A 10,181-nucleotide genomic window follows, 5' to 3' on the forward strand; every position below is an offset into this window, starting at 1 on the left:
TGGCAGTTAGCAAACCACACATGCTCAACAGCTAACTAAAAATAAATAATCAGGCTAGCTTCCAGCTGTGCTGGTTCTGCCAAAATGTTTCTCGAGAGTTAAATGAAGCAGTTACAATTGGCTATGATCTAAAGAATGGCTCGGCACAGCTGAAGGGCTCACAAGCCCTGTTTTATAGCAAGTACACTCAGGCGGATGGGGCACAAATACAGGAGGGTCGTACCTCTTTGCTGCCATTGGAGATCTTGATCATTCTGTCAACATATTCCCGGGCTTTCTCGTGGCGGCCGAGATGCCACAAGAACAAAGCGGCGTAATACAAAGCTTGCTGTCCCGCGACCTTACGATGGTCTTTTAGTTTCACGTCGAGTTCCATGATCACTTCTCGATCTGAAACAAAAATCACTGTAGCTGTGATGGTTGAAATTGTACTGCTCCTGTGCCCACCTGTTGCTGAACGTGTGTGTCTGTTAAGTACCGTCAAGTCGCTTCCGACTCATGGTGACCCTATGAATCAATGTCCTCCAAAATGTCCTATCTTTGACAGCCTTGCTCAGGTCTTCCAAACTGAGGGCTGTGGCTTCCTTTATAGAGTCAATCCATCTCTTGTTGGGTCTTCATCTTTTCCTGCTGCTTCCAACTTTTCCTAGCATGATTGTCTTTTCCAGTGACTCTTGTCTTCTCTTAATGTGACTAAAATACGTTAGCCTCAGTTTAGTCATTTTAGTTTCTAGGGTCAGCTCAGGCTTGATTTGATCTATAACACACTTATTTGTTTTTTTGGTGGTCCAGGGTATCCGTAACACTCTCCTCAAACGCCACATTTCAAAGGAATCTACTTTCTTCCTATCAGCTTTCTTCATTGTCCAGCTTTCACACCCATACACAGTAATAGGGAATACTAAGAATTAGTTTTTCCCTGTTCTTTTCAAAGTTAGTGCATAAAAACTAGATGCTGCCAGCTAGACATTTGTAGAGTGCATTGCTGGGGGGGGGGGGAGTCGATTGGAGGTAGTGAGACCCCGTGCCGGCATAAGTGCCCACATATCATGGGATAAGGGGCACTTACGCTGGCACATTGGGCATTCCCATTGGCGACTGGGCGCTGCGGAGATGGGCAGGGCTCCCTCGCTGGTGCAGCCTCTGGGAACTAAATCCCGGAAGAGAACGGCGCCAGCCTGACCAGCTCAGGCTACCCTGGACTATCTAGGTCAGAGTTACAGACGTGACTATAGCATATTCCTAATTAACTGAAGCTCTCCCCCGGTGTTTGTGCTGTATCCAGAAATCCCCTCACACAATCACAATGGAGCTTTGTATAGGAAGAAGAATAAGAAGAGTTGGTTTTTATATGCCGACTTTCTCCACCACTTAAGGGAGACTCAAACCGGCTTACAATCATCTTCCCTTCCCCTCCCCACAACAGACACCCTGTGAGGTGGGTGGGGCTGAGAGAGTGTGACTGGCCCAAGGTCACCCAGCTGGCTTCGTGTGGAGGAGTGGGGAAACAAATCTAGTTCACCCAATTAGCCTCTGCTGCTCATGTGGAAGAGTGGGGAATCAAACCCGGTTGTCCAGATCATACTCCACCACTCCAAACCACCGCTCTTAACCACTACACCACGCTGATCGCTGATCTCCACTTTCCCCCTCCGCTGACTGATGACAGAAGAGGGGAGATTTTGTCCCTTGCCCCCTCCTCATTGCAGCCCCCGACTAACGTAGCTTTTATTCCAGGCTGGCCTGGGAGTCAGCTTTCCTGGGATCAGAAATGGCTGCCAGGGGGAAGAGAAAGCAGGGCAAATCCAGACTTGCCAGCACCTTTTTGCTGATGGAACAGAGTAGTTTTCTAAAAAAATAAGTGTAAAAATTACTCAGTGCACATAAAAAGAAAAAAAAATCAGGTGTACACTGTACATGGGTTTTTCATATATCCATTGTAAACTGTGTACAGGGCTAGATTGCATAGACGTTCCTTGCAATGTGCGCACAGAGCTACTAACTGCCTTGTTACACAGACCGAGTGGGCTCTGCTAATACAAACAGGCAGCTTATAAAGGAGCAGAGAAGGACAATGACCAAGCTGCAGATCAGAGAAGGCGAACACATGAAGCTGCCTTAAATTGAATCAGACCCTTTGACCTATCAAGCTCAGGACTCTCTACTCAGACTGGCAGTGGTTCTCCAGGGTCTTAAGGAGAGGTCCGTCACATCACCCGATGCCTGACCCTTTCAATGGGAGATGCCAGGGATTGAACTTGGCAAGCTGGGGACTGAACCATACCTGCTCCTCCCAAAGCCAGCAAAGCTACTCAGGACCCTGGACTTGTGTCGTTTTTACAGCCCAGCTTTTGGAAGGCCCATCTTTAAAGTCTGCCTGTGGCTGATGGCTTCCATCAGAAGGAATACTTTGAGCTCCTTGCTCAAACCACCTGCACAGCTCTCAAGACAGGTAATAGTACTTTCATGCTAGACTGGACACAGAAAAAAAGGAGACCACAACCTTTCATTACAGACCTACATCTGCACATTTTTACTAACTGTAAAGATTACTGAAACCGTACCTGGATTTGGGCTCTTTTTCTCGGCATAGATCAGTGCCATCATTGTGCAAAGGGATACCTCTTCCTTGTTTTTAAGAGATTCAAGCTCCAAAAGAGCCTCATGGGTTAACCCTAAGGAAACAAATGCAACCAGGTAAGTTGTACTTTTTTTGTGCGCAGCTCTATTTACCCAATAAAATTACCTCGTACTTCAAACAATAAGAATGATATGTGTTTCATTGGGGAGAGTTACTCTAGAATAGGCTTTACTCTTTATTATTTAAGACCCAGATGAGGAGGAGCAGGAGGAGAAGAGTTGGTTTTTATATGCCGACTTTCTCTACCGCTTAAGGAAGAATCAAACAGGCTTACGATCACCGTCCCTTCCCCTCCCCACCCTGTGAGGTAGGTGAGGCTGAGAGAGCTCTAAGAGAGCTGTGACTAGCCCAAGGTCACCAGCTGGCTTCATGTGGAGGAGTGGGGAAACCAACCCGGTCCACCAGATTAGCATCCGCAGCTCATGTGGAGGAGTGGGGAATCAAATCCGGTTCTCCAGATCAGAGTCCACTGCTCTTAACCACTACACCAGGAAGCACTTTTCAAGACTGTTCAGAGTACAGTGCTAGAAAAAAAAATCATAGACCCCACACTTCCATTCACGAAAAGAAATGGCCTTTTGCAGAAAGAGGACCGCAAAAAAAGCAAACAAACACTGCAGGCAAAAAAAAAAAAGCCAAGCAAAGACTTTGTAACATCTGCCACTCAGCTGAATGGTGGCGCACACCAGAGATGGCAGTAATAATTTCAAAGGGTGGTGTTGCTTTAGCACCCAACTAGAAGAGCCATGAAAAATTCATGGTAAGGATCTTTTTTTGCTTACGCCTTTTCAGCAAAGGCACAAAATGTAAAACTTTCAAAATGTAAAACTTTTCAATCATTACCTTCCATCAGCATGCCATAAGCCCGGTAGAAAATGAATACTGGGTCATTGATGAACATCTTGAGCCCCTCATTTGCAACTGTTTGGACATGACGAAAGTAGCCTTCCTGGCAATAGTAATTAATTAAGGCCTAAAAGGAATGGGTTAAACAGAAAAACAGAAGTGAGTACATTAACTAAATGAGAACAGGGGTGGGGGTGGGATAGAAGTATACCCAATATTTTCAGCTGCTTGGGAAAGAAAGTAGCTTTATCTTCCTTATCGGTTAGTTCTGTAGAATTTTATGGTCTCCATCAGTGCCTGGTTCCAAACAGTATTTGACACCTCATTTAATTTCATGCATAGGCCATAACTGTCTTTGGCATATCATTTATTGTAAAAAGACAGTCTCCTTTTCCAGAACTGTGAAAGCCCTAAAACGTACCTTTATTTGCTTCAGAGGATGCAGTCTTTATATTTGAACTTCCCTTTTCACCTAGCAACCCTAACTGTCCCTCTCTGCTCCTTCTTAATTCAACAACCTGAAAGAAGGGCTGTGGCTCAGTGGTAGAACATCTGCTTGGCATGCAGAAGGTCCCAGGTTCAATCCCTGGCATTTCCAGTTAAAGGGACTAGGCAAGTAGGTGATGGGAAAGACCTCTTCCTGAGGCCCTGGAGAGCCACTGCCAGTCTGAGTAGGTAATACTGATTTTGATGAACCAAGGGTCTGGTTCAGTACACGGCAGCTTCATGTGTACCTAACATATTGGTATGCTGAAGTATTATTTATTTCTGTTCCAGCTCCAACTTTCCATAGTCAACTTGGCTGGCCCTGAATGTACACTGAAATTAAACATACTGATTCAGCCTCAGTTATTAGGGGGTAGAGGAATAATTCTCTAACTTTCAGGGAACAGTTTCCAGGTTGACTGGGGAGCCTTGGACAGAATGTTGAAGGGGATTCTGAAGAATGATCTAGGATATACATTCAGTTCATGTCGGCCACCAGACAGGCCTCACTCGTCTGGAGTGAACTGAAAAGTGCAACCTAGCATGAACGCACTCCTTCAGCTGCACATCACAGGGGAAGATCCAAGAAGAGGTACATAAGCTGTGTTGTCCATCAATAGCAATGTTTTCATGAAAGAGGAGAGTTGGTTTTTATATGCCGACTTTCTCTACCACTTAAGGCAAAATCAAACCGGCTTACAATCACCTTCCCTTCCCCTCCCCACAACAGACACCCTGTGAGGTAGGTGGGGCTGAGGGAGCTCTTAATAGAACTATTACTGGCCCAAGGTCACCCAACTAGCTTCATGTGGAAGAGCGGGGAAACCAACCCAGTTCACCACATTAGCATCTGCTGCCCATGTGGAGGAGTGGGGAATCAAACCCAGTTCTCCAGATCAGAGTCCACCACTCCAAACTCAAGGAATCCTCTGGAATACAATGAAAGCCACAATAATGGTTCCTCTGATTTTATTATGTATTTTTAAAAAATTTCTTAGCTGTCTCAATGGCCCTTATGAAGGTAGAAAGGTGGGGTGTAAAGTTGCCCTCTCTGGTTTAGCTGCAAACAAAATCCGGGCCAGGTTGGCCCAAAGTACTAAAACATAACAGAACTGAACTGTAAATTCTATTCACAAGAGGTTGATGTGAAGTGGGATCTCCTGCCTACAAATGTGAACCTTATTTTAGGCAGTCGCTTAAAAACTGGGGCCAAAATTGTAACGGGCTTGAGATTTCAGTGTTAGGGTTTCTTTTATTTCACAGCTACGACACAAAGTTCTGAGTTGTTATGATGTTTATGTTATGTTGTTTAAATTCTAGATTCTTGAATGTCAAACTTTTAACAATGTTCTTTGTTAAATTTTAAGATCAGTTAACGATGGGTTAGAGTAACACATCCCACAAGTTTTAATTTGTTACTAAAGTTTAACTTTTATCATATTGTGTGTGTGTGTGTGTGTGTACGTACGTATGTAGGCCATATGCAATAAACTGAACCTGAACCAAAAAATGAGCAGCATCCAAGCTACGCTCGCTTCAACACATCTGATTTTTTAGAAAAAAAATATTTCATTTAAGTTATGGAAATTTGGTTCATATACTTCAACTGGTTTGAAATGCGGGAGCCAGGCTACTGCCAGGGGCTGAATACAGGGACTGTATCACTCCGGTGCTGGAGAAAAGAGCTGCCCATCTGTTTCCACGTTCAACTGAAATGGCTTAGGGCTGGGGTAGTCTCACTAGCTGGCACTTAACAATAGTCTCCCTTAGGCAAAACTGTTTTCGGTGTATGGGTGTAATGTTTAACCACCATTTTCATAGCATATTTTAGTCTGAAAACAGGTATTCGTTATAACCTGCTTAATTATCTACATCTTTAAGCTGGGGTTTAATTTTTTAAATTATGTTTTTATTACGTTTTATTTTGTAAGCCGCCTTGGGCAGGTTTCCTGGAGAGGCAGCATAAAAATAAGCAAAGTTCTCTGTGTGAATTCCAACTGACTGGCACCATTCCCACCCCACCCCCTTCAAGTAGCAAAGCTTATTCAGTCTTAGAAGGATTATCCCTCCTTCCTTCCTCCCTCTCCACCATTACATAGTAAAGGATGCTGCATACAGACACCAGGTTGGGACTCATATGACCTTAGCACTAACGTTTAACATTTTTTGGACTGATTGCCACATAACGTGGGCGGTGCACATAGGGTTGCCAACCTCTAGGTAGTAGCTGGAGATCTCCTGCTATTACAATTGATCTCCAGCCGATAGAGATCAGTTTGCCTGGAGAACATGGCCGCTTTGGCAATTGGACTCTATGGCATTGGAGTCCCTCCCCTCCCCAAACCCCACCATCCTCAGGCTCCGCCCCCCAAAACCTCCCACCAGTGGCGAAGAGTGACCTGGCAACCCTAAGTCCACATATGCTGGAATTTGCATCAGTAAACAAACGTCACTTCACCAGTTGCTGGCTCTGATCTAGCAGCATACAGGCTCCAGAGCATTAATATGCAAAGCACACAGAGATGGCACCAGATGGGGGGGGGCAGGAGGGGTACCTCGACCTCCCCCCCCATTCCTCACAAAACCTTCCTGCACAAGCTTGCGTGCTCAACTTGGAAAGGAAAGCAGGGCTCTATGGTGAGACTTTTTCCTGCAAAGACAGAGCTCTACCTTTTAAGCGTATGCTTAAGAGGTTTCACACATGCATTTAAACTCGTCATGTGTGACAACAAGATGCTCATGCTCGCCAACGCATGTCTGCAAAACCACCATTGAGCTGGGACTGACTGATGGGCTACGTAATGTCAACTTTCCCTGAAGTATGAAGGTGAGACCTGCATATGTTCACAATGCAATGGATACATGTGCCAGGAGGCCCCTGTTAACAGCTGTTGTTCTGTAACATATAACTTGTGTTTTTATAAACACGCACAAGCTTCTCGCAATTTATGGTTTCATTGTATTGGTGCAGAGGCAGCAAATGTAATGCACAACGCCAATACCACACAGTTTGTTCGCTGCAGGAACTACCACCCCCATAGGTAAAATGCAGGGACAAGATACAGATGTAAACAAATCGTCAGGTTTCCCAAATACATGTGCTTAAAGATGTATACATGAGTACGTTGTCCTCCCGCATTTTAACTCGTTTGCTGCAGCAGTGTCCTCAGCCGTGTGTACACTCGCGTTGGAAAAATGCACATGCGCTTTTACACCGTTGCTGCAGGAAGCCCCAACGATTCTTGGAGTCTTCCTAACAGCAGGGCCAGTCACACACTCTCAGCCTAACCTTCCTCACGGGCCTGTTGTGAGGATAAAAGGGAGCAGAGGAGAAGATGTGAGAACATAAGAAAGGCCCTGCTGGATCAGACCCCGGCCCATCAAGTCCAGCAGTCTGTTCACCCAGTGGCCAACCAGGGGCCTCTAGGAAGCCACAAACAAGACGACTGCAGCAGCACCATCCTGCCCGTGTTCCACTGCTTTGGGTCTCCAATGGGGAGAAAGGCAGGGTATAAATGAAGTAAAGGAATGGATAGTTGAAACTGCCCCTGAATCGAGGGGGGTATTCCATGCTAAATGCATAAAAAACTGGGAGTAGAAAAGGAAAGGATGGGGGGGGGCACTCTGACCAGCTGCCAAAAAATAAACGAAATATACCGGCTGAGAAGCCACAACTCCCCATGCCAGCTTTAAAAGAACCGGGGTCGTAAATAGGGTTGCCAGGTCCCTCTTCGTCACCGGCGGGAGTTTTTTTTTTTTTTTTGAGTGGAGCCTGAGGAGGGCGGGGTTTGGGGAGGGGAGGGGCTTCAATGCCACAGAGTCCAGTTGCCAAAGGGGCCATTTTCTCCAGGAGAACTGATCTCTCTCGGCCGGCGCTCAGTTGTAACAGCAGGAGATCTCCAGCTACTACCTGGAGGCTGGCAACCCTATGTGCACTGCCCACGTTATGTGTCAATCAGTCCAAAAAACGTTAAACCTTAGTGCCAAAGTCGTACGAGTCCCAACCTGGTGTCTGTATGCAGCATCCTCTATCGGCTGGAGCTCAGTTGTAATAGCAGTAGATCGCCAGCTGGTACCTGGAGGTTGGAATCAAAGTTAGAGCACAAGCAAAAAAAAAAAAAAGCCAGCAAGGAGGCTATTTAAACGCAATTTTGCTGTTTAGAAAAATTCATTATGAGGAAGGCCTCACATACACAACCGCAGTTGAGATAGACAAGAAAATTTACAAATTGGTCAATTACAGACCCCATAGAATAGTGCACTAGGCATTACAAAATTGTAAACATAGGCGTGAATGCTCAAAAAACATATCAAGTCCATACATTTAAGGTATTACAAAAAGCAACGGGATTAAGACTCTGTGCAATAGGCTTCCGGTATGATTCCTATTTCATGCAGAACTTTTTCACGCTTTGAGTCCTTCCGTGCCGCAATTCCATTCAGAAGATGAAGGAGTGTGCCTTCCTTGTGTGCGTGGACGGCTAGTTCAGACGTCTGGGACCTGGACGGTACCTGGAGGTTGGCAACCCTAGTCGTAAACCCTCTAGCATTTCTACCTCCTAGCAAACAACGTTGGGTGTGTGTGTGTGTGTGTGTGTGTTGGGGGGGGTCTGAAACCTGCTTGCTTCCCCCCCCCCAAATACTAACAGTTATGATTAAAGTTTATTTTCAAATTCTCGGAATTTTTATTTTGAACCTTGGGGTCCCTGCACCGAACAAAAAAGCCCTAGGGGTCCCTGGTAAAAAAAAAAGGTTGGGAACCACTGATGTCGAACTGTTTCAAGCTTTGAGTCCTCCCGTGCCGCAATTCCATTCAGTAGATGAAGGAGCGCGCCTTCCTTGCGTGGGTGGACGACTAGTTCAGACGTCCGGGACCTGGAGGTTGGCAACCCTAGCCGCAAACGCTCTAGCGAAAACAGCATCGCTGCCTCCTAGCAATCAACGTTGTGTGCAATTCACAGTGGGTAGCCGTGTCAGTCTGTGTGCAGTAGTCCAAAAAGTAGTCAAAAAGGGCGAGAGTCCAGTAGCACCTTAAAGACTAACAAAAATATTCTCTGGTAGGGTGTGAGCTTGTGTGCAGTAGTCCAAAAAGTAGTCAAAAAGGGCGAGAGTCCAGTAGCACCTTAAAGACTAACAAAAATATTCTCTGGTAGGGTGTGAGCTTGTGTGCAGTAGTCCAAAAAGTAGTCAAAAAGGGCGAGAGTCCAGTAGCACCTTAAAGACTAACAAAAATATTCTCTGGTAGGGTGTGAGCTTGCGTGAGCCACAGCTCACTTCTTCAGATACCAAAACTCTGCATGGGGGCTTATTGTTGAGTTTGGAGAATTGGGATGGGGAAAATGTGCATCCAGAGAGCGGCACAACCCAAGGCAAAGACCTCCCCGGCACAAACGTTGTGTGTGTGTGTGTGTGTGTGTGTGTCTGAAACCTGCGGCAAACCCAAGGCAAAGACCTCCCCGGCACAAACGTTGTGTGTGTGTGTGTGTGTGTGTGTGTGTGTGTGTGTGTGTGTTGGGGGGGGGGATCTGAAACCTGCTTGCTTCCCTAAAGCAAGAACAAAAGCAAGAAATCCCCAAGGGAAAAGAGGAGGAGGAAGGAGGAGGAGGCGGCGGCGCGTTCCCGAAGCGGAGCAGAAGGGGAAGGCGCAACGCCACGGCAAAGGGGAGACCTCGATGGGGGGAAGCGGGGCAGCAGGAGGAGGAGGGAGAGAGGAGGACCAACCTGCAGCGGGGAGGCATCCATGGCCGCCGGACACCGCAGCAGCAACGCCCGTTGCCAATACGCAACGGCCTGGGCATCCTCCCCACGCGTCAGGAGGCGGAGAAGGCGGAGAGGACCGCCTTCTCGGGGGGACGGCAGCGCCAAGCACCGGCGGAGAGGAGAGGTGAGGAGAGGAGAGGAGGAGGAGAGGAGAGGGTGGCCATTGGCTCGGCGGGGACAGCAGGGCGGGGAAGGCGGCTCGCCTCCCCCTTGGCCAGGGGAGCGCGCAAGGAGGCGCCAGGCAGGCGGCGGGTGGTCCGGGATCCTTTCCCGGGAGCCGCCTCGCCTCGCCTCGCCGCCGGTCAAGGGGACGGAGCCCGCAGGCGGATCCCGGCGGCGCTTGGAGAACGCGCGCCTTTGGGCCGGCTGTGCCGGGGAGGTTTTTGCCTGGGATCTTGGCCGCTCTCTGGATGCACCTTTTCCCCCCATCCCAATTCTCCAAACTCAA

At 47.4% G+C, this 10,181-nt stretch overlaps 1 protein-coding gene across 1 annotated transcript in view; it reads right to left on the reverse strand.

Annotated features, from left to right (window-relative positions):
* Window positions 1–9,734, reverse strand: part of TTC21B (tetratricopeptide repeat domain 21B) — a 48,150-nt gene extending 38,416 nt beyond the window's left edge. Inside the window, exons 1-4 of the mRNA XM_056861294.1 lie at window positions 9,695–9,734; window positions 3,485–3,614; window positions 2,565–2,675; window positions 224–390 (exon numbers count right to left, since the gene is read on the reverse strand). Coding sequence (XP_056717272.1) covers window positions 224–390; window positions 2,565–2,675; window positions 3,485–3,614; window positions 9,695–9,715 — 429 coding nt within the window. The 5' untranslated portion in view covers window positions 9,716–9,734. The remainder of the gene's footprint in view (window positions 1–223; window positions 391–2,564; window positions 2,676–3,484; window positions 3,615–9,694) is intronic.
* Window positions 9,735–10,181: the final 447 nt, after the last annotated feature.

The sequence above is a fragment of the Euleptes europaea genome, chromosome 15 (assembly GCF_029931775.1).
Source record: "Euleptes europaea isolate rEulEur1 chromosome 15, rEulEur1.hap1, whole genome shotgun sequence".
NCBI lineage: Eukaryota > Metazoa > Chordata > Lepidosauria > Squamata > Sphaerodactylidae > Euleptes > Euleptes europaea.